The sequence below is a fragment of the Dermacentor silvarum genome, chromosome 1, assembly GCF_013339745.2.
Source record: "Dermacentor silvarum isolate Dsil-2018 chromosome 1, BIME_Dsil_1.4, whole genome shotgun sequence".
In the NCBI taxonomy this organism is placed as follows: domain Eukaryota; kingdom Metazoa; phylum Arthropoda; class Arachnida; order Ixodida; family Ixodidae; genus Dermacentor; species Dermacentor silvarum.
Window position 1 is genome coordinate 236,854,174 of NC_051154.1, and position 23,660 is coordinate 236,877,833.

The 23,660-nt window shown below is 47.8% G+C and overlaps 1 protein-coding gene across 1 annotated transcript in view; it reads left to right on the forward strand.

Moving 5' to 3' along the window:
• Window positions 1–694: 694 nt before the first annotated feature.
• The window catches only part of LOC119436953 (protein spaetzle), an 80,358-nt gene continuing 57,392 nt past the window's right edge, over window positions 695–23,660 (forward strand). The window contains exon 1 of the mRNA XM_037703998.2: window positions 695–1,165. Coding sequence (XP_037559926.1) covers window positions 1,142–1,165 — 24 coding nt within the window. The 5' untranslated portion in view covers window positions 695–1,141. The remainder of the gene's footprint in view (window positions 1,166–23,660) is intronic.

Genomic DNA, 23,660 nt, shown 5'->3' on the forward strand with positions numbered 1-23,660 from the left:
TTAATTTCAGCCTGTGTGGTTGACCAACGCCTTGCACCATTAAAACATACAGCATGAGTTCTTTAATGCGTTGTCACTACACGGCTATCAGCGATCGGGAAACTTACGCGTCGCTTTTTAGGCATTTGAAGCATGGGCGGACTTTCAAGTACGTGAACAGATGCTGGAGGCGACTTTTACCACCCGACGGTTCTGGAACGCGCCCCAGGCAACACAAGAGATGTCGAACGTCGCTGACATAAACACGCAAAGCCCGGCGGCAATTAGTCTTCCTTGTTTTGCACTGTTCGTTACGTGTTGCCGGTACCTGAGCGCGTCGAAAAAAAAAAAAAAAAAAAAAACAGCAGTTCTTGCACCGAACAGTCGCAACAGGTTGCGTCTATCCAATGCAACTTGAGCTGCACAGCCACTGAGACACAAAATATGCTTCAGGTTTCTTTTAACGAACCGGACGAAAGTGCGTCGTCCGCGCCTGCTTCCAGGTTCCTCGAAAGCCTCACCTTTCCCTCACGAAACGTTGCGTGCGCGCGGGTTCCTCGCCACACGCGCTCCGTCCCTGTTCCTGGAGAGAGCGAAAGAAAGCGAGAGCAACGGTCCAAGGCTCGCGAAAAACGGATGGCCGGACGGTGCCCCCAATCAGGACCGCTTGCAGCAGCTGTCGTAACGACATCCCGTCCAGGCGTAGCCGAAAGTCGGGCCGCGACGTCGTCGAGCGGTGGCCGTGGCAGCCCCCGCGCAGTCGTCGTTCGTCCGCCTTCCTCGCCGCAGTGCAGCCCGCAGCACGGCACAGCGTCTCGGCGGTCAGGAAGCGCGCGCGGCGATAGCAGGCGTGCCTCTTCTCCGGGCGGCGCTGCCACTTCCGCGACCGAACGACAGCAGCAGCAGCAGCAGCAGCAGCCAACACACGTGCACCACCAATAGCCACCGTGCATAAACAAGGCGTGGACCTGAGCAGCCTGAGCGGCGGCGCGACCGGCGGCGGCAGCCGATAGCATCGTCCGCCGCCGGCCACCCGCAAGCACGGGTGCACCGCCGTCCTTGAAGCTGGCCCACGCGCCCGGTGAAGCGGCGCGCAGACCCGCCGTGGCCGTCGCGACGACGCCTCTTCCCGCTGCCCGGCGACGACGAACCTCGCTTTCGGATGGCCTGCCGCTCGGCATTCGCGGTGAGTGCGCCTGCAGTACGTCGCTTTGGAAGGCACGACGCGCCACACGGGAACTGGGTGCCGCGCGCCTTTTGTTAGCGCGCGTTGTGTTTTCGCGCGTGCGCCCGCGCGGCGGCCGGTTTGATTGAAGCGCTGTTTTGCGGCGCGACGAATATAGCTTTCGTTTTGGCGGCTCGCCTGTGGAACGCGGTGGTCTTGGTGGCCGCGTTAGATGGACAGTCTTTTTTTTCCGCTGAAATGTTTTGTGCAATTTTTATGACGCTCTGTAAAAGGCCTTACCTGGAGGGATAATGAAGATGCCGCCTGCCGCTCTCTCGGAGCCTACAGAGGCGGGCTGCTTGCCCGCGCGCGCTCTCCATGTTCTGTAGTTCGAAGCTCTACTGATCGTCACTGAGTGAGCCGTGCAGCAATCAGACCTTTTTTTCTTTTTTTCCATTTCATTTCTTTTCACATTTTTGGGAGGGAGAGTTGTTTAGGGTAGAAGACTATGACATCTGAGATAACGCAGGTTTCTAAACTTCGACGGCATCATCTCGTTCCAAATCAATGAAGCTGAAAGGTGTGGAAAATCATGATACTCCTAGTTTTAATGCAATCAGACATAGAATCCAAGTTAGTAGTTCACGATGAGGCGGGCTCAGTTGTCTCAGATTTGCGCAGGTGACCCCACTTGGGCAAAAAGAAAGACATATGGCAGAATGATCTGCGTGCTGTAATACAGTGCTGTGTACGCTTCACTTTTGATTCGGTGCACCGTCAATCATAACAAGCCGGTGTTTTTCACAGCACATGTTCGGATTACTGTCACTATATAAAATTAATTTATGGGGTTTTACGTGCCAAAACCACGATCTGATTATGAGGCACGCCGTAGTAGGGGACTCCAGAAATTTGGACCACCTGGGGTTCTTTAACGTGCACCTAAATCTAAGTACACGGGTGTTTTCGCATTTCGCCCCCATAGAAATGCAGCCGCCGTGGCCGGGATTCGATCCCGCGACCTCGTGCTCAGCAGCCCAACACCATAGCCACTGAGCAACCACGGCGGGTCTATCACTATATAGTGTTACGTGAACTGCGACTCTTTACCATAAACGTACTTCGCTTGAGGCGTCGTTTCGGTGCAAGCACCTTTTTAAGAGTAAAGCCCACAATCTACGCAAAACACTTGTGTTCTCATTCATGCACTTGTCGAGCGCCGTCGTAGAAGTCGTTCCGTGATATGTTCGTTAAGTTGCCGCGTTATTGTCTTTCGCCTATTGGCCTCACTGGCGATGCCTCGAGCATCGAGCTACGTGTAAGAGTAGTCCTAATTAAATGTTACCGTAAGTAAAAGACTCCAAACAACTCCTGACAGCGATAAAGGATGCGAGGTAAACATGCAGAATATCACGAAGTACGGAGTACACATAGGTAATTTTATTGCTAATGGAACAATTGCATTTCCGTAAATACTGTTGGTCCGGAGACAGAGTGACACTCCTGACGTATGACGTTACACACCAACACTATGGTCGTGTAATAGTACTTGTCTTGCGTAAGTTTGGAACGAGAGGAAAGGCGGGTCGATCGACTACTCCACCCACCCCTCCTTGAACGCTTCCGACGCTCCTGACACCTGTTCGTTGGTAATAAACCTCATTAGAAGGAAACATCACATGTAGCGTACTGTATGCATGGATTGAACATTTCGTTAGCTCTGACGATCTGATTTTGCGAGTGCCCCGATTGCGACGTATCTGTTCAAATTTCTTGGAACTATCTTTACTCTATACACAAAGTTTGATGATACCTGCTGCGATTTTTTTTTTTTCAGCAGCGATACGTTATAGGCTGTATATGATAAGGCGTGGCTCTGTGCGTGCGTAATTGACCGAATTTAATCGCACATTCATGCGCGATCCGACATCGTGGATATGATCTGCATGTAAAGGGTCTCCACATTGATTGTAAGCGCGCGTATGTCGCGAACAGCACCGCGGCAACAGCTGCGCCTTCATGTTGTTTTTCCGTTTTAAGTTTTGTCATCACCAGTTTTGTTGACGTCAGCGTTTCTGTTGTAATGCGTATACAAGCATTATTTGGCGATTACCCCAGCAAAATATGTCTGCCCCGTGACGCCTTATATCTGCAACATAAATGCATTATTGGTTAACACATGCAATCGTTATAATAGTGTAATAGTAGGTGATTGGGAGCGTTAGAAAGAAGAGTACTTATGACCGGGGTTCGAACCAGGGAACGCAGCGTGGCAAGCAGATACCTGTGTGAGTCAGCATTACATTCATGGTAGTGACAGTTGCTTTGACCTAAGTTTACATCACACTCGGTTCAAGTCAAAAGGACATTAAGAGGTTTCTCTCCGTTTCCGTGGTTTCCTATAGTTCTACAGTAATGCGTAAGAATTCTTTGGCGAGCAAAATCCCCAGCAAGATCTATCCGCCCCGTGACGACTTATATCTGCAAAATAAATACCTAAATGGTTAAGTTAACACACGTTAGCGTTATAATAGTATAATAGTGGATGATTGGTAGCTTTATAAGAAAAAGCAAAATAAACTGGTTAATTGCCGTCGCCGTGTCAAGGTCGTAACAAAAAAGCAAAATAAAGAACACGTGTAATCGTTACAATAGTGTAATAGTAAGTGATTAGTAGCGTTAGAAAAATAAAAAACCGGTTACGTCGCCGTCGCCGCGCCAAGGTCGTAAGAAAAAAGGAAAATAAACTTAACACATGTAATCGTTATAATAATGTAATAGTAAATAATTGATAGCGTTAGAAAAAGATATAAAAAGAAAACTGGTTACGTCGCCCTCGCCGCATCAAGGTCCTAACAAAAAAAAAAAGGGGGAGAGTAAAGAAGTTAACACATGTACTCGTTATAATTGTGTAGTAATAGGTGATTGGTAGCGTTGTAAAATGAACAAGAAAAGAAAAACTGGTGACGTCGACGCGTCAAGGTCGTAACAAAAAAAGGAAAATAAAAAATGAACATAAAAAAAAAAGCTGTGGTGTGGCAAAAAGAAAACAGTTGTGACGGCATTTTGGCTCAGTTGATATCATCTATCTGCAAAATAAAAGCATAATTGATCAAGTTAACACATGTAATCTTTATAATAGTGTAATAGTAGAAGACCTGTCGCGATGGGTAGACATGCATAAGCTAGCTAAATAAGTAAGCAAAAGCGAAGTAGCAGCCGAGCCAACGAGGGCTTACGCATTATAGCAGACAATTCTCAGAATTTCTGCAGATTTTTCTCCGCGCTTTCAAACCGCTGTCTCTCCGATACCTGGGCTACTCTGAGATGTTGCATTCCTTTTCTTTTTTTTTTCTTTTTTCGTCTTCATTTCTTTCTTTTTTTTTTTTTCGGCTGGCCGCTTGACGACCGCGCGCTTTTTCCGGTCCCCATTTGTCCGACGTTTAGTGCCATGTTTGCTGCCTTTTCTGCGTGTGCTTCAACTTCCTTCTGGTTCGATGGGACCCGCTGAAGCAAGGCGTGCACGCGCGAGCAAAACGCAAAATAAGAGATAGAGAAAGGGGAACAGGCGCTCACCAGATAACGGCGGAGCGGGCTGCACACGCTGACCGCGCGTCCCATCCGGCCCTTCTTTGCAGCTTCGTTTCGAGTGCAGAGCGCGCGTCCTGTGCGTGCGACGAGTGCCTTGCGAAGTCGTGGAGGCACTAGCAGTGCGGTCCACTCGCCCATCTGCATTCCTTGCGGGATGACCGCGCCATTCTGTGGCCACGCCGCCGGCGAGCGAGCAGTTTTACGGTGTGCTTTGAGCCCTTTGAATATCGGCGCGCGTCCCAGCAGAAACATGGCCGTCCTGCGATTCAAATTAGGCGGACCGAAAGCTTCTTCCTGTTGGCCTATTTGTTACGGTGGGTCAAAGAAAAGCAAAATATGCACTGGCAGTTATTGCAGTGATAGTGCACTCCCGTTCCATGATGTTCTGCATGGTTTTGCGTGGTAGTTATATTTATTGCGTCATATTCCCTCTTGTTTGTACTTTGTGTTTGTTTGTTTGTTTGTTTGTACTGGAACAGTAATCAGAAAGAATGTCGTCGATATCTGGCTATAGTACATCTGTGCGTGCCGTTTAACTGCGAAAGCATAGGGCACGAAACAGAACACTAGACGAACACAACCGCAGCGCAGCACCCGGCGCGTTCCCACAAATGCGCCGCACGAAACAGTTGGCAGGCACCACCGCGCCACAACAATGGGCCAGAATACAGCACATGTAAAGAAGCCAAGTGGCACAAAGGGCACCAAGATTCGGAAAACGGGCAGCTAAACCGGATGGCAAGCGAAGCAAAGTTCAAATGGCGGCTTCTGTGTGTTTACGCACTAGAAGATACGCCACCGTTTCTCGCGATTCAACTGGTATTGAAACGTGCCACTTGAAGCCAGCTTGTTTGCTCGTTGTGGGTACGGCGTCGACGGGGGAAGCCGAGCGACCGGATGGAGGCTGGGGGGGCGTTTTCCTTTTAATAGCGATGGCGGGCTGGCGTGTCGAAGCCTTGATGGGCATTATAGGGCATTCAGCCGATTTATAAAGAGGTACAGTGTCACTCCGATCCGAGTTGGATTCAAAACATTGTCGTTCCGAGACTTATCCTCCATCCACCTAGTGAGCGACAAGGGCTTGGTTATTGGCAGCATGTGCTGGGGGAGGACAATATATGGGCAATTCGATTGGGCTAGTTGGTAAGATTTCCGTGGTAACAGGTAGCGCGAAATGGACGGTGACACAGGATCAACGGCCATATACTATAGCGCTCAGGTTTCGTTGAGCTCGCGTGCATGCGCCGCTGCGACGGTATATGCTATAACGGCCAACATTCTAGTAACGTTGATATCGGCAACATCTAGTGGCCTGACACGCACAGCAGGTTGTATATATTTGTCCGGTGCTCAGTTAATCCAGGGCTCGCCGACCGCCACGGTATCGTTTGCTTGCCGAGAAGTGGCTTGGAAAGGGATACGAGCTGTGTATGGGCAACCAGCGCCGATACTTGCCGTCCCAACAGCAGCGCCGCAACACATAGCCTATATAGCGAGTGGTGGAAACAGTTTTCAGTGACACATGCTGCGATTTCGCCGTATCGATTACACCGCTCATCTTGAAGTACTACATGTGTCCAGATTCTGGCCTGACTGGTAACCGGCGTGCAAGAAAGTATGAGCGCATGCGCTTCTCCAAACGCTCCATGGGTATTGACAGAGCTTGACTAGGTGGCCGGCATAGAGCCAAAGCAAAAACGTTGGTACAGGCGCGCGTCTCAGTTGTCATCCGAAGTGTCGTACTATTTTGGTGGCCTCCCTGTCGGATGCTTGGTGTCGGCATATTTCATCTTAACGCTTAAACTACCGCAGCGCCTCCTGGCTGCAGCACTGGTTCCCCCAAACAGGCGTGCACGCCGCAGCCTGTCTTTCACGAAGAGCGATGAAGACGGGAGAACAAAAGCCAGCTGTCGCGGGCGTATACGACGAGTGAGGCAAAACAGACAACAGAGCGGAGGGTGAAGGAGCGGGTCGCACGTGGTTGTTGCGACAAACGGCGAAGCACTGACGATGACCGCGGAGCCGGCGTCCATGCTTCTCAAGTAAAAAAAAAAAAAAATGTGCTTATTGACGGAAGTGCAGAAACTTCGTGTAGCAAAGGCAGACACTATATAGTACAAAAGCCGTTTTCAGGAGACGATTCCGGGAAAATGGTTTTGGACCTAACTATTGATAAGCGTGGCGAGCTGTGTATCAACACTAGCCGTAATTTCTTCTAAAGAGCAGTGTAAATACGTGCCTGTGCAAGAGCTATAGGGTTCGCAAAGAGGTGTAAGTAATTAGTCTGTGGGCTCTACGCGAGGTGCGAGTGAACCGAAAGGCTGTATACTTGAATTTGGTTTACAAGAGAGTGCGAAAGAAATTGCCTTATCATTTATTAATTGTTTGTTTGTTGATTGATTGATTGATTGATTGATTGATTGATTGATTGATTGTTCGAACGTAAAGAGAGTTTGCTGTTGGGCTAGTTGGTAGATGGTATTAGAACAGAAAACAGCGCCAAACACAGTATAATAAGAATATCTTTCTTGTCCAATGTTTTGCTCTATTTTCCGTTTTGTCCGTTTGTTTGCATGTTTTTCTGCGCATGTACAGCGGAAGCCTTACATATACGGCTTTGTTTTTTTGTTTTTTTTCTGAATCAGAATAGGTCTTAGATCAGCGCTTATGTTTAGCCAGCATTGCGTGGTATCCCGAGGATGGAAATTTATCAACTCGCCAAGTTATCGTTTCTTTTAGGTATTCAAGAACTATGGTTACGAAAAATTATCAGAATATTTCCCGATCAGAGCCGCCCTTTCAAGCTGCAATATAGCTCAGGCAATGACTGAAGGAGTGTTCAGATAAGAATGAACCTAGCGGCCTGGCGTTTGAATGGCATTTGCTTTGTTTGTAACCAAAATTTTCGTGTAGGATAGAAACGGCTGCCTGAAGAAAGATATCAGTTTCATTTTATCGAGGTACCATGTAATATTCGCGAAGAAAAGTGATTGGAGTGGAATAAAACAAAAATAAAATTTGCGGTGTTCAAGCGTTTCATTCCGCGGATGTCTTAAGATATAATGCGATGACCCTTTTTTTTTTTTTTTCTACGTCACCGGCAAGCGAGCTGGGAAAGCTGACTATCGGAGCTCGCTTTTTCTACGTGGTCAGGAAAATTGGCGGCACGGAAAGCTTCCGCTGATAGGCGCATGTCGCCTAAGGAGTTCATTTCTCTAGGCTCCGCCCCAAGTTTCCAAGAAATTCGTGTAGTAAATGTATGAAACGACGATAACCACAACAAAGAAATAATGAAACGGCATCTTTACGAATAATCCCTTTATGGAAGTGCCACCCTCATTAAAGAGGATTACCATATCGCTTGAGTTATGACGTTTGTTCTTATAATATTTTACTACTAATATGTGAAAAGGTGTAGCCGTCAGGCATTATACGGTCTTTGGCCGAGATAAAGTAACTAATCCTTTCAGATTTCTTTTTTTTTTCTTTACCGTGCTTCGTCAGGGGTCCGAGCAGCGCTCAGCCTATGTTATCACCGTGATTGGCTGGTGGTGAGCGGTGAATGATAAGAAAGGAATATAGAATCGAGCTGAAGGAATCGCTACATTATACCCGGCCTAACTTTTTATTTTATTTTCATTTCATCTCAGCCACACGAACAGCTATTTGCATTTTACTCGTGCAAGAAGTGTGACGAGTCATACATGATACCCCAGTTATGCTGATGGTTGTGATGATGAGGATGATAAGGTATGATCATGTCCCGTTATTTCGCTTGTGCCATCGGAAAATAAAAGTTTATTATTGAATCCACTCTTCTGTATGGTCGCAAGGGTTGCCTTCGCATTGTGATAATAGCTTCATAAAATCTCAAATTTTCGATATGAGAGATGAAAGATGACCGCGGCACCGCCAGGCTCTTTCTTATCTGAACGTGACCTGCAGCGAACAGATGAAAACAGAGACATTAACAGGCGTATAACGTGCACTGGCTGCAATCTTAATGCCAACGATGGGTCATTATAGCGACGTACGTGTTATGGAGATTATACTATATAAAGTAGCATACCTACGAAAAATTCGAATCGTTCATCAAGAAGGGTGAGGGCGGCGTTCGAGAGAAACGCGAACTTAGATCGAGCTCGCTATGCATGTTATACATGTTCATTGCTCCCTCCAGCGCGCGATTAAGTACGCGTATGTATATCCAAAAACGGTGCCTTCGCCGAAAATGGGGCTTTTCGACGTTTCTCTTGGTGTTTGCCAAAACCTCTGTGGGAACAGTTATGGTTAGATAACTCGTCTATTTTACCTGTTTGGTTACTTTCTTAAAAAAAGAAAAGTCGTATCGTGCCTTTCCTTGTTATTTCTTTGTTTCAGCTCAGTCTTTAAACACTTTTTTCTTGTTGCGCGCGCGCGCGCGCGTGTGTGTGTGTGTGTGTGTGGGGGGGGGGGGGGGGGGGGTGTACAGGTCGAGACTGCTATTTCTTTCGCTTTCTTCTTGCTTATTCTTTTTGTTAGCTTAATTTGCTGGAATCATGTTGAAACCAATGTCTCTGTTGTCAAAATTTTGCTTCAACGCCTTTTTTTTTTCTTTCTCAATTTTCCGAGGACTAGTGGGCACTAAACAAGACAGCTATGACTTTTCTTATACCGTTGTCACGTGAACACTTTCGATCGCGATCGAGCCCGATCCGGATCGAAATTCTCGACCCCGATTGGCTCCCTCCCGCAGCTTGCGCAAGGGGGCCAATCACGACCGAGAAATTCAATTCGCATCGGGCTCGATTGCGGTCAAAACTGTGCCTGTGACACCCGTATTATAACCGGTGTTTCGAGCGGCAACGATTACTCAATACAATGCAGGAGAGATAAATGAGTTGGGTTTTTGGCAACACATTTTTCGAAGCAGCAGGCGTCGTGAATTGTGCGATATGATCACCATCGCGACCTAATTACTTTAGTACAGTTTACTGACTATATTATATTTACACCTTTATCATCATCATCATCATCATCATCATCATCAGCCTATATTTATGTCCACTGCAGGACGAAGGACTCTCCCTGCCATTTCCAATTACGCCTGTCTTGCGCTAGATGATTCCAATTTCCACCTGCAAATTTCCTAACTTCATCACCCCACCTAGTTTTCTGCCGTCCTCGACTGCGCTTCCCTTCTCTTGGCACCCATTCTGTAACTCTAATGGTCCACCGGTTATCTACCCTACGGATTACATGGCCTGCCAGCTCCCCCCCCCCCCTTTTTTTTTTTCTTCTCCTAATGTCAACTAGAATATGGGCTATCCTCGTTTGCTCTCTAATCCACACCGCTCTCTTCCTGTCTCTTAAAGTTACGCCTATCATTTTTCGTTCCATCTCTCTTTGCGCAGTCCTTAACTTGTTCTCGAGCTTCTTTGTTAAACTCCACGTTTTTGCCCCATACGTTAGCACGGGTAGGATGCAATGATTGTACACTTTTCTTTTCAAAGACAGGGGTAAGCTCCCAGTCAGGAGTCAGGAGACTGGCACCTTAATCAGTAAACTTCAAATGTCAAATGCGTTGTACTCACGCAAGTGTTCAAGGCACGTCTATATAAGAATGCTAGAGCTCGCACGAGTTTCAAGTGAAACGAGCGATTGATTGTCTTGGGCACTGGCTGGTTTATCCTGTGAAAGTAGAACGGTGCGTTAGAGTTATCAAGTTAAAGTTAATCATTTTATTTTCGAATGATGCTGTCGGGGATTATCACGGAATGTTCGGCGTGCGCTATACCGGCAATAATGTGTGGCTGAAGATCTCACTTGTCAGTCATTTCTACTGGCATACTGTATTCAGGAATTTTCGTCAGCACTTGCTGAAGAACCCGCTATTCACGCAATAATTTTTTAATGAAACAATAAAAAGAGAAAAGGAAAGGAAGGCTGCAACCGCACCATGTCGCGAATGAAGCCAAAAATTGGCAAAATTTAGCGCAAACAAGTATGGCACCAAAGCGTGTTGTTCGGCTGACAATTTTGGAAAAAAGCTGCTGTTCGCCACGAAGCCCTTTTCTCTCTCTCAAAAATGACTTGCTTATCAAAAATTCCTTTAAAATTTGCTTAGGAGGGAGCGAGCAGAACATATTGCCATATCTTTACCGCCGCCGTTACCGCGAGCAGCGCCGCAGTGGCCTGCTCATTCTCCCTGCAGGGACGTGCACAGGTGTACCGCGATAACGCCATGTTAGAATGTCCTGTCGTTGGCACCGATGAGATGACGATCAGCTACTGCGCAATGTATGCGTCTCCATTCGGGCCTACTTGCGATGCTCGAGACGTTGCTCCCAGCGCGCAGAGGGAATGTTTAATTACGGCATGCGAAGCAACTTTCTTCAACGTGGAGTTTCAGACGCTATAGTTTACGACAGTCCGTGATGATTTCAACGGGGGCTGTTGACCCGCGTGGACAGCCACAGACCGGTGCGAAACCGGCGCGCGTGTTTACTTTGCACGTTTAGAAACGAACGGGCGTGTAAGCCACGTGTAAACAGAGCAGCGTAGCCGCGCAAATTGGCAGCAGCCTGCGCTGGTGTCACGCGTCGCGGCGCGGCTTCGCGCGTCTACTCGTATTTGCGCAGAGAACACTTGAGGCTGCGCCGTGGGGCGTAAAGGGAGAGAAGGGGCGTCTGTCGCTTTGCTGTGACGGGGCACGCGTCTCTCGAACGCGCCTCACGTGAACGCAGCGAAAGTAGCCCATCCTATCTGTAATCGTGGGGTTCGCCAATTGAGCGAGGCCATCTTGTATACGATCGTAATGAAAATAGATCGCGCGCGGTTAGCACGTGGTGAGTGCACGCTGATCACCCCTCAAATGTTAGCACTTATATCCAAATTCGCTACTCTATTCTATAGATGCGTCATTATCGTCCGTGCAGCGCTTCTTCTGTGTGGGCCTCGTGAACTCCGAACTTCCAAAGTTTGTTTGTTTGTTTGATTGTTTGTCTGTTTGTCTGTTTTTCTGTTTGGTTGGTTGGTTCTTTGTTTGTACTTGGAATAAGAAATAGAAATAGTAACACTTCGATGTTAAGTCGCTCAGTCGCGCGTCTCGCCATGACACCGTACCCCACGTGGATCAAGGTACGCCAGGTCATTCCGTCTCCCATTCTTGTAGAGCATAATCTTTCGATTTGAGATATCATTATTTTTTTCTCACGTTTCTTTGTTATAGGATCCTCCACACTTAATGCTAAAGCGTGACCTGCGTGAAAGACTAGCGGAACGCGGCCGCCTGTTCGGGCCCCGGGAAGCGTTACGAGATTTCCTTCCTGTAGATAATTAAACACTCGGCTATGGTTACACGCGTCAGTTTTCTTCCGATGCCGGTCCCCCTCCGGAAGCACACGCACAGGAAAGACAGCCAGGCTAAACAACAGTGTCGGGAAGCTTCACCTTTCACACAGAGGCAAAAAAAAAAAAAAAAAAAAAACACGTGGATGGTTCTTTTCTTTTTTTTATGTATGTTTTGAAGACAGGGCGGTGCCCTCGCCGGCTTTAGGTCGGTCCCGCGCGGTTCCCCCTCTCTTAGCCTAGAAGTAATATGTGTTGACTTCATTTCCTGCTACGTTTAACTACTTTTCGCGCCAGACCCAGCAGGTTCTGTCATATAGTTGCGTTCTGAAAATTATACAGATGCCGGTGCCAGCTGGGCGGGTTTACAATCACTGCATGTATTACTTGTGTTTCACCTTGATGTCCATCTATGTTTTATCAGTGAAGCTAAGTTTAAGTTGAATTAGCGTGCAAAATGTTTAACTGAGTTGGTACGTGAGCGTCAACGTAATGAAGACGCTGCAATTCTGATACCAAGTGAGAAAATTTTTTTTTCGTACTTGCTTACTTTTCATTGATGAGGAAAGAAAAGAAAAGAGAGATATGGAGTAAATAAAGGCGTAGTGACATGATATTTTCGACCTGTCGTTATTTTTGCCGTTAAATGAAGTTGCAAACCTTACAAACCATAGAAGAAAGAAGCTAAAGTACGTCGCACTATCGGGGACTCCCGTGCTACGCTCGACATTGCTAGACATATATTATTTTGCCTTTCTGGACAAGTCCCGGCATTTGCATGTGGCAACTTTCGGTCGACAGTGCTTCTTTTTCTTTTTTTGCGGGACAAAAAACGCTCCCTACACCTGATGGATGAAAGTACAGCCATGCAGCCCATGACTTGCGAAAAATCAAGGATGATATACTGTAGCATCTCGACAGAATGTCTGTCGGAGACCAGAGAAGAAGGCAACATGTTTTTTCAACAACTTTTTGCAAGGGATTGAGTTGTATACCTTACACGGGCCGGCATTGTTAATGAGCGCGATGCTGCGTATAGAAGCACGTCATGACGATGTGGAGTGGCACACTCACGAAACATATGCGTCGTTCAGCTCAGTATACGTTATAACTACGACGCTATTGTTTTGCTCACGGCGGTTCGTCGTTTAGGGTCGGCCACTAAAGCTCCCCGCGGTCGCGTCGGCGTTTAACGTTCGCGCAAAGGGTGGCGTCACTTTACGCAAAATACAGGCCTGAAACCCAGGCAGCACGAATATTTGTCAGTAAGTTGTGCCGCACACGTCCCTAGACAGACTATATAGCGCCAGATCTTGATAGAACACGCTTCGCAGGAAGGGTAATAAATCTTCTCACATATGCGTCGACCTCGTCGTGTGCGTGTTCTGTCCAGCTCTGACGCTGTTTTTGAGTCACATTGTGCCGTTTTACTTGAAGGAGTTTCGCGTACAGCATTTCCGCTCAGGCAACGTAAATTAGATTAAATACAGCAGCCTAAGTCGCGCTGTCAACAGAAAAGAAATACCCATAACATTAGAGGTCGTGGTAAGAGGTCTTTGTCCTCCAGCGGGCTTCATTTGAACGATGATAATTATGAGCCCGTGCGAGCTTCCTTCACGCTCAGGGATGTGATTGTACGAGTCATCGCAAACGCACGAAATTTTCACTGTGTGCACGTGACGTTGTGCTTTGCCCGCGCCGAGCTGCAGTCGTACCTAAGGGCAACTATGCTACTGGAATATTCATTTACGGTTCTTGTCATTCCATTCTTTTCAAGTTGCGAGTAAATTCACCATAGCGCCGTAGAATTGCATTTCCGTGCTCTCTCTCTCTCTCTTTGTTTTTCTTCTAGCGCTCAATTTTCGAAAAAACATTTTTGGCGGGAGAAACTTTCTGAAGCAATCATTTCTCCTTCTTTAACGCAGATATTTTTTTGTCATTTAGGATTACAGCTCTCTCAAACTTCCTGTCAGTTTCAGGTGGATCTAATTTACAATGGCACTTACGTTGTTGTTGGCGAAACGTTGGATCACTATTTGTAAGGTGAAACTGGAAAAAAAATGATGTGAACGCCGTTTTTCAGCAGTAATTTCTGTGTCGTTACCATGATGCATCCAAACATAAAGTTCGCCAGTCGTTCGACCCCTGTATTTTTCATCTTCATTTCCGCGACCACTCGATGAAAAGATACTTGTCATCTCATTGTAGTCATACGTCTTTCGCTCGTTCACTTCTTTTTGTTCTCACCGTTCCTTCCCACTCGTTATCCTGGTTTTGTATGTTTGTTGTTTTGTTTGCTTGCTTGCTTGCTTGCTTGCTTGCTTGCTTGCTTGTTCTTGCTTGCTTGTTTGATTGTTTGTTTGTTGGTTTGTTTGTTTGTTTGTTTGTTTGTTTGTTTGTTTGCACGCTGGCTTGTTTGTTTGCACGCTGGCTTGTTTGTTTGTTTGTTGGTTTGTTTGTTTGTTTGTTTGTTTGTTTGTTTGTTTGTTTGTTTGTTTGTTGGTTTGTTTGCACGCTGGCTTGTTTGTTTGTTTGTTTGTTTGTTTGTTTGTTTGTTTGTTTGTTTGTTTGTTTGTTTGTTTGTTTGTTTGTTTTACTCACTATAGTATGTACATAGGAGAGAGCGAAGCTCCTTTTTTACCGCAGAGAGAGAGAAACAACTTTTATTGAAAAACGGCAAGTGTAAGAGGAGTTTATCTCCCCTCCCTTATATGGTGGCCAGTAGCCCAATTGGGTCCTAGCGGCATCTTCGGCTTGCCTGATCACTTGTAGTTGTTGCTCGCTGTCTGAACTGAAGTTTGTCGGCGTAGAAGCATTCGCCTAAATTCTGCAATGGAGGGTGCGAAGGGTAAGAACGACCCTAGAAGGGCAGGATAAATTTAAAAAGGAATAAACGATCTCATGACCTGTCACCTTGATTTCATTATTCACATTTTAAATTATATATATATATATGAGTCCCTATCACCAGAGCTTTGAAAGGTAGCCAACTGAATAAAAGTGAGAACCACAGCACAGTAGTCCGCGAACATTGACTTACAGAGCCAGTGATGTGAACGAAAGTAGTTTGCACTAGAGCACTGCACGGGCTCGGGCTTACCCGAAAGCCCGGGCCCGGCCCGGCCCGTGGGCCGGGCCGGGCCGGGTAGAGCAGTTTTTTCACGGGCTCGGGCCGGGCTCGGGCACGGCGTGTGCTTTTTGATCCGGGCCCGAGCCGGGCTCGGGTTTTTTGACGCGGGCCCGGGCCGGGCTCGGGCTTTCTGCGAGTTATTCTCGGGCTTCTCAACTCTGAAAAACATGTATTTTTCGGTCTCGGGCCGGGTTCGGGCCGGCTTCGAGCCGGGCTCGGGCCGGGCTCGGGCTTAAGGTAAAGGGGTGGCGGGCCGGGCCGGGCGGGTAACGTAGATTATTTCCGGGCCCGGGCCGGGCCCGGGTCTCACCATAAAAGCTTTGATCGGGCTCGGGCGGGCCGCCCAATGTAAAAACGGGCCCGGGCCGGGCCCGGGCCGCAAAAATCGGCCCGTGCAGTGCTCTAGTTTGCACACCTGTATCAGGCACTTATAAGAGACAGTCTTTTTGTTTTCCGCTTCTTAACCGACATACAGCTGCCGAGGTTGCTGGAGCGCTTTACCTCAGCAGTAACTTGGACATTCTCTACGCCTTTCCTTTCATATTTATCTAGCATGTAAAACGGCAGCAAAGCCGGAGCAGTCACGGCAACTATGTGCGTCAGGACGTGCGGCTTTTAACCTGTTCTAACGTTTGGCTGCAATGGAAAATTGAAATAAATTCTGGTGTTTTACGTGCCAAAACACAGGGTATGATTATGAGGCACGCTGTGTAGTGGGGGACTCCGGAATAATTTTGACCACGTGGGTTTTTTTAATGTGCACCCAATGCACGCTACACGGGCGTTCCTGTGTTTCGGCCCTATCGAAATGCGGCAACTGCGGCCCGGATTAACAGCGCAATGCATCGGGCTTAACAGCGCAAGGCCAAAGACACAATGCGCCACCACGGCGGGCTGCACTGGAAGGTAAATCGAAGCGTTACCGCTTGACAGGACGAGTTGCCCAGGTCAACCTCATTTCCTCTTTCGCTAGCATTAACGGCAGAACTAAAAGCGATGAAAAACATAAAATCTGCAGCTGAAAGAGGTGCATAACAGGTTTAAAGCCAATGAGAGCGCAAAACTTAACAAAAATGCCAAATAGACAAAAGATGTATGGTCGGGCGCGGTATACCCCTGGCGTCCTTATTCTTGGTCAGCGCAGGCAGAAAGGTTCTCGCAGAGGACGCTTATTTTTCACAAAATAATGAAGGGCGAAAAAAAAAAACAGCACTGAGGATGGGGACATCAGCAGACGACACACATTGTTTTCCTGTTCCTAGCGCTGTTTCGTCACCCAAGTAAGCACCAACCGTCCCACATTAGCATTCTGTCGACAATAATGAAGGGGTGTGCGATGAGTGATGAGTCGTCAGCATGCCGTGAGGTGATTGCGCCTTGAGGCGCGGGAAGGATAATGGGGCCCGTCGAGACGGACGCCCCGTGGCTAGCTAACGGTGAACGAAAGTTTGCTCCTGCTCTGCGACGACCGCACCGAAGGCACTCAAACGCGCTAGATTGAGATGCAGGGAAACGCGACCCGGAAAACCGAAAGAAACAACTATGTCATCATGAAGTTTTCACAAGCGAAAATGGTTCCTTGAAATCGCGAAAATCTCGTGTGTGAAAGTCTGCGGACAACTATATAAAGCTTTCCAAGCTTCAAACTCCAAACTTTGGCTATATTCTCAGAAACTTTCAGTTTCTTTTTTTTTTTTTTTTTTTGCTTTGCCTTTAGCATCGAAATATGAGTAAATATTGTTGTGAAGCCCCGTCTGCCCCGTGATGCTCTCCAGAAGTCTGGCGGTCGGTTGGGATGAAGACCCACATGGCTAGTATGACGTCGACTGGCCATTTGCGGGCAGGGGCTTGTCCGCAGAAGGTGGTGCAGCCTGCACCACCTTCTGGCCTGCACGGTTGCAGAGTCACCTGCACCGTGCAGGTGGCTCTGCACAGATAGACGGGGTGATAGTTGCACTCACGCTAACTTTTCGGAGCAATATCTCATCTTAGAGACGAGATATTGCCGGTCAGACCTTTCTGGGAGGTCAGAACCACGCAGAGGCGTGAGAGCTCGCGTTTATGCGCCGAAGTCTTCCTTATGAATGTCCGCTGTTTCAGTGGGCGGAAGCTTGAGTGCAGGCGGCGACGCTGAGACATGAAACAAAAGGTATGAGACAATGCCTATGCCTCCTGAGTTTTGCCTTATTCTTTGCGATCGACTAATAGCTAAAGGAGCTCAGCGCGTGTATTCTTGCGACTTGTGTATAACGTCGCCAGTGCGTGCGTAAGCCGCCGTCTCACGAAGCTGCGTTTTTTCAACTTTCTACCTACGGCTCTCGCCTGCCTCCGCCACCGTAGCTCCCGCGGAGAGGCCTTTGAGTGAAGCGTAGAGGTTTTTATTGCGATAGCAATTACATGGACACTTCAAGCAGATTTCTGCCGTCGGCGTCGTCGTCGCCGTGAGGTTCCGTATAAAGTCCAAGGGCGATAAAATCGTCGCCGCGCGCCGTATGTGCGAGTGAAAGCGCGCGTGGGAGGCCCGCTATCACGGAGAGCGAACGCACGGCGGAAAGCAAACGTGACTTCCGTGGGGCGAAACGCCGTGGTGGTATGGGAGGGAGGGGGGGGGGGGAGCGGCGCCAAATGCGTATCTTTCAACCGCGCGCAAGGGAAACTGGCGACGCAATCTCCCACGCGAAAGGAGCAAAGCGGGAAGGCAGCGCGGGAGGGGGGGGCGGCGGGGGGGCTTCTACTCTGCCAACAAATGCATGCGTTCATGTACTTTGCGATTTGCGCTTGGTTCTTTTTTATATGTTTGCGCCGGTACGGGCTGCCGGTGTTGTCGCGCGCGCCGTATCTTGCAAGCGATCTCCACACGGCTCTGACCTTTGTATGCGCTGTGCATTCGGCCGCTCAGTTTCCGTTGAAGCGATAGACCGCACGAACCTTAGCTCGCTGCGGCGGCTGCGCTTGCTGCCAGCGTTTTGACAGTGGTTATCTGCGGTCATCGAGTGTGATCTATCCATGTGTGCTTGTGCGCGCTGACACCAGGCTTGTTAATTCAGTTAGTAAATGAATATGCCGAAGTTTATGCAGTCGATAAAACTACTATCCCTACTCCAAATAGCTCTCTAATAATTTGCTATCGCAATTGATGCTTCGCCTGTCGGGCGAAACTGTGCCATTTTTTTATGGTTTTCCCACTATACTTCCAGCCATACATCCTGTAACAGGACTTTCGTAATCGCTGGTAGCTTGAGAGCTGACTCGCCGCTCTATTTTAGCTCGGGCCACTCGAATTGACCTTGAGGTGTACTAAAGCATGCTCAGCATGTTGCAGTAAAGCTTCCGCGTTCACCCACGCCGATACTGCAGTCAAATAGCACCAATTTTCTGTTTTTCCGTCACTAAGAATAATTCCTTGAGGTATACAATTCTTCGTACACTCTGAAGATTCTGAATAGTTACACGTGGTATACCGAGCACCAATTTACTTTTAGCCGCCGGTACAGGGGCTGATGTCTGGCAAAAGCACACGCACCAGGAAAAAAAAAAGTGAAAGAGTGTGAAGGTCGCTGGTATGTATAACAAAAAAGAATTTCCTCGCGGCCGAGGCATGCGCGCATGCAGCTAGCCTAAAGCTGACAGGTGCCGTGACTGGCGCAGCCAAGTTCATACTCCACTTTTAAATGTGTAAGCATTTCTATGCCTACCGAACGAGTAAACCCGTCCGTCTGTCCGTCACGTAATACGATTGCTTTCAAGATATACGGCCCGCAGAAGCGAGCGAATTGACCTTCATGCTGCCTTTCGCTTCAGCGCGAACTAAGCGACGTCCCCATCGCAGATCGCTTTCTAGATAAGGCCAGCGCGTCTCGAACACGAACTAAGCGGCGAGAACCCAGCACTATTATATCTCGCCGTTGAGTGCGGGAGTTGCGGGACGTCGAGGACGGACTTTGGGAAATGGAGGTTTATTAACATTATTTACAGTTCTAATATACAAAGTACTGAACAGTCATACAGTGATCGACGGCCGGCAGCAAATCAGACGCTGCGGCCCGTGGCAAGAAGAGGAATCTCCCTCTCCTCGATTTGTCGCTCTTTTAACCCCTTTGGTCTGTCGGGGGTCTCTCGTAATTCCTCGAAGTCTGTTGAGATCCCTCGGGGTCCCGTCATTTTCGGCCAATGGTCGAGCCAGCTCAGGTGTCGTCATTTTCCTCCCCTGGTATTGGCCCGTGCAAGTGCCGTCATATTCGGCCGATGGGGACGCTCCGAGGGCTCCATTGTCCGATGGTTGATTTGCCTCCGGCGTTGCCTCCCCGCCTGGAAGCGCTCAGCTGAAGGAGGCGGGATGTTCTCGGAACGGCCCTCCAGTGCTGCAAAACCACATTGCTCTCGACCAAGGCCTCCTACCTGGAACCGTGCCCGTCTCCCGTTGCACTTTCAGGAAGAGTCAAGCAGGATGAGAGGCAATAGCTTGACGTGAGGCGCGTCAGGGGGGGGTCTCCAACCTTTCTGACGGGTCCGGTAGCGTGGTTGATGCGCCTCGGCGCACCATAATTGGAATTCGGTGACCGTTTGAGGTGGTGGGGAAACTTGAGTGATTTCGGGAAAGGGTCCGTATGCAACAGCACACAGGATGCTATCACTATGCGCACTCTGTCCCCATCGCAGATCGCTTTCAAGATATAGGGCCCGCGCGGCCGCGCCACACGCAGCCGACGCCGGAGTACGGTTGATCACAGTTCATAATGAATGAATGAATGAATTCTGGGGTTTTACGTGCCAAAACCACGATTTGATTATGAGACACGCTGTAGGGGGGGAGTCAGAATTAATTTTGACCACCAGGAAGATCTTTAACAGGCCCCAATGCGCGGTACACGGGCGTTTTTCGCATTTAACCCCCATCGTAATGCGGCCACCGCGGCCGGGATTTGATGCCGTGACCTTGTGCTTAGCAGCGCAACACGATAGCCGCTAAGCCACCGCGGCGGGTCCACGGTTCATAATGGTTCGACGCGGATGGATAAGGCGCTAAAGAGTGATAACAGCTTATAATGATCGGAACGTCATCAGCGCACCTGGTGCCGCCACCTGCAGTAACTTGCTTGTGTCATCAGTTCACTTTGCGCCGCCGTACGCAGCAGTTCGTGTCGCCGCAGCGCTGTCGCTAATACGGGTCGGAACAAGTTTCATAACATTGATAATGACACCGGGCTGCGTGAAGATGAGCAAGTGGCACAATGCTTACGCATACTTAGACAACTCCCAGAGGAGTTTCTGCGTGAATTCTTAAACCCAGACTGCATGCCAAGGCCGCAAAAATTCTTAATGACGTGTACCTGTGTTCCCGAGTTTGCGAATGTACACACACCGCGCTCCGTTGCCAGAAAAGTAAATGTTTAACGGAAGCCGCACAGTAAACACCAACGTTCGATACAAATCGCTAGATTTCGACTCTCTGGAGGCCATGTCGAACTTTACCTGAGGCTAAGCTATAAACGAGCATAGATTCGAGGAAACGATGAGCGCAATGAGCCTCACTCAAAGTGATTCATGCATTACTTATTTCCCTAGCTGACCGCACCCTAGCACATGTACTCAGCGCGCATAGCACATTCTCTTTCATCTTCATCAACGGTGCTGCACTTTCGTCTGTTGACTTAAGCGTGTTTTTTTTTTAATTTTGATTTTACCGCATATCGATGTCCCTTCTGGATTGGTAGTCGGAATATACACAACCAAACGTTGTTTGCCTTCAGCCCACTAGAGAAAAATAAAGGGGGGGGGGGGGGGGGGGTGAGGTCTAACAACGCGCGTATGCATGGGCTGCAGGATCGCAAGCACTTGCAATCACGCCATCAACGCTGCGCTGCATACATATCGACCACGTTTTCGCGGTAGCGAATCAATTTTCCTTCTATTCATTTCGTCATTATGTGGCAAAAGGGGTCGTACCAGCTCGGGCTGTCTGAGCAGTGGATGTGATGGATAAGCATGTGCTCCAAGATATCAAGTTCGGGTAAGCTGGTTTCGTCTGATAGCGCCACTGATCACGAATTGCGAGGAGGAAGCTACATCACCCACCTCGTCATTTGAAGTATATGGTAACATTTGATTGTACGACAGGTTCGTGTTGCATCACCGTGCAACTGTGCATTTCGGCGCATTAATTTTTGTTTTTATCGCTGCGTATACGTTTACGTTCAAACGGAGGTCCCGTCACTGTAGCCATATAAAGCCACTGGGAGTCACCGATCACGCAGACGCAACTCCTTGTCAGGCGAAGGAAACTCTCATAAGGCAACGCACCCAAACACACGCAATCCGAAGCTTATATAGTATATAGCTCGAGGTTCGCCTTTTGGAAGAGTTTAGAAGCTTTTCTATATACGTGCTTTCTCATTCTGTTGCGATGCTACGTCCGTTTCTGCTTTCCTGTTACTCGTGCCGGTATTAACCTTTCGGTGTTTGTTTTGAAGCGAAAGCTTCATTATGCTACCTCGGGTATCCGTCGGCGACTCAACAGTTTTGACATTGAGAGCTAGAGGTCAAATCACAAGAGAGCATTAAGGTGGCGGTCCCACTCCGGCGGCACGAGCCCCCCGTTTTCAGTACCTTTGGAGCAACCGTGGCGGCTCTTCTACTTAGGATATGAAGTTGTCGTATAAACCATAAAAAGCTTAATTCTTGTAGATTCTAACTATATATAATATAAAAAAATTGATTGATGTGATTTGGAAATAAATGTTCAAGAACAAGCATGAAATACATGTTTTTTGCGCACTGTGTCTCAGTTGTGACCATATTTAGAAGAAACTACTGCACTTACTGCATTGCGTATTGCTCTGTAGCTTTAGGACATATTTATCTAGTTCCTAGACGTAGCAAAATAATTTAGAATTTTTACTTTTTGGATAATTTGCTTTTGAAAATTGCCAAATATCGCTATCTTCTGTTGTAAAGAGCCCGACAACTACATGCTCAAAGAAACTAAATTTTGGATAAAGTAGAGTTCAAAGAATTTACATTTAGAACTCAAAATTTAATTCGTGTATCTTTATTAGTTTTCCTAATAATTCGGCCGAAATTAAGCAATATTTGGAACTCTGGTTTTATTTTTGCCCATTTTTGCGGGAAGGTACTAAAGCTACGAAGCTGCGGTTTAAAACTAATAAAGGTACATGAATGAAGTTTTGCGTCCTAAATGGAAATTCCTTGAACTCTACTTTCTCCAAAATTTAGCTTCCTTGAGCATGTAGTTGCCGGGCTGTTTACAACAGAAGATTGCGATATTTGGCAATTTTCAAAAACAAATTACCCAAAAAATAAAAATTCAAAATTATTTTGCTACGTCTAGGAACTAGATAAATATGTCCTAAAGCTACAGAGCAAGCCGCAATGCAGTAAGTGCGGTAGTTTATTCTAAATATGGTCACAACTGAGACACAGTTCGCAAAAACCATGTATCTCATGCTTGTTCTTGAACATTTATTTCTAAATAACAATTATCAATTTCCTTATATTATATATAGTTGGAATCTACAAGAATTAAGCTTTTTATGGTATATACCACAACTTTATATCCTAAGTAGAAGAGCCGCCACGGTTAGTCCGAAAGTACTGAAAACGGGGGGCTCGTGCCGCCGGAGTGGGACCACCAAGGCGCGTTTATAGTCCGACGTTATCGGCACGCGAGCGAGCGTCATCAGACGCCGGGCGCGTCGGAGCGCATTGGCCGCGCGTTCGGTTACGTTGGCGGCGCCAGTACGTCAAACCATCGGTCGAACTATAGCCGCTGTTGTTCTCACCAACGTGACAGAACGTGTGCGTGCGTTCATGCTACGTTGGACTATAGTTAGGCCTTTACGGGGCCCTGAAAGGAGACATTGCCGCCGTTGCCCGAGTGGAGTTGGGCCCGGCTGCGAATTGCAACCAAGTCTCACTACTTTACTGATCACCGCAGTCTCTTCATAGGCATAAAAAATGATCAATAAACACTGTATTCATTGCAAGACATGTATGTATATCATTGCGAATCCACACCTCGGCCGCAGCTCGACAATTTGCCTAGCCAGGGCAGTGAAGCTTTCGCTATCAACCAGGGTTAGCCAAAGCTAAACCACACCAATTTTTTGTCTCTTGTTTATTATTTTTTTTGTTATTTTTTTTCATCGCGTCACAACCCTGAGACCCCTATTCGCGTCTATTTGTGCTCCGCTGGTCTTTGTTCCGATGCTCTCGAAGCGTTTGCTTCTTACGGCCCCTGGAAAGGTTAGCTTGTGCTTCCGTATTTCGCTGTTAATAGAGAAGAAGGTTAGCTTTGAGTTTGCTTGTAAATGCATAACCCCCGTATTCAGAAATGCATCTTAACTCGAAGCCCACGCTTGACTTGATACAACGGACGCTGAGTGTCAGTGGAATGTGGGATGTGTATACGAGCGAGTGCCGGTGTGGATGAGTGGACGTGCGGGTGCG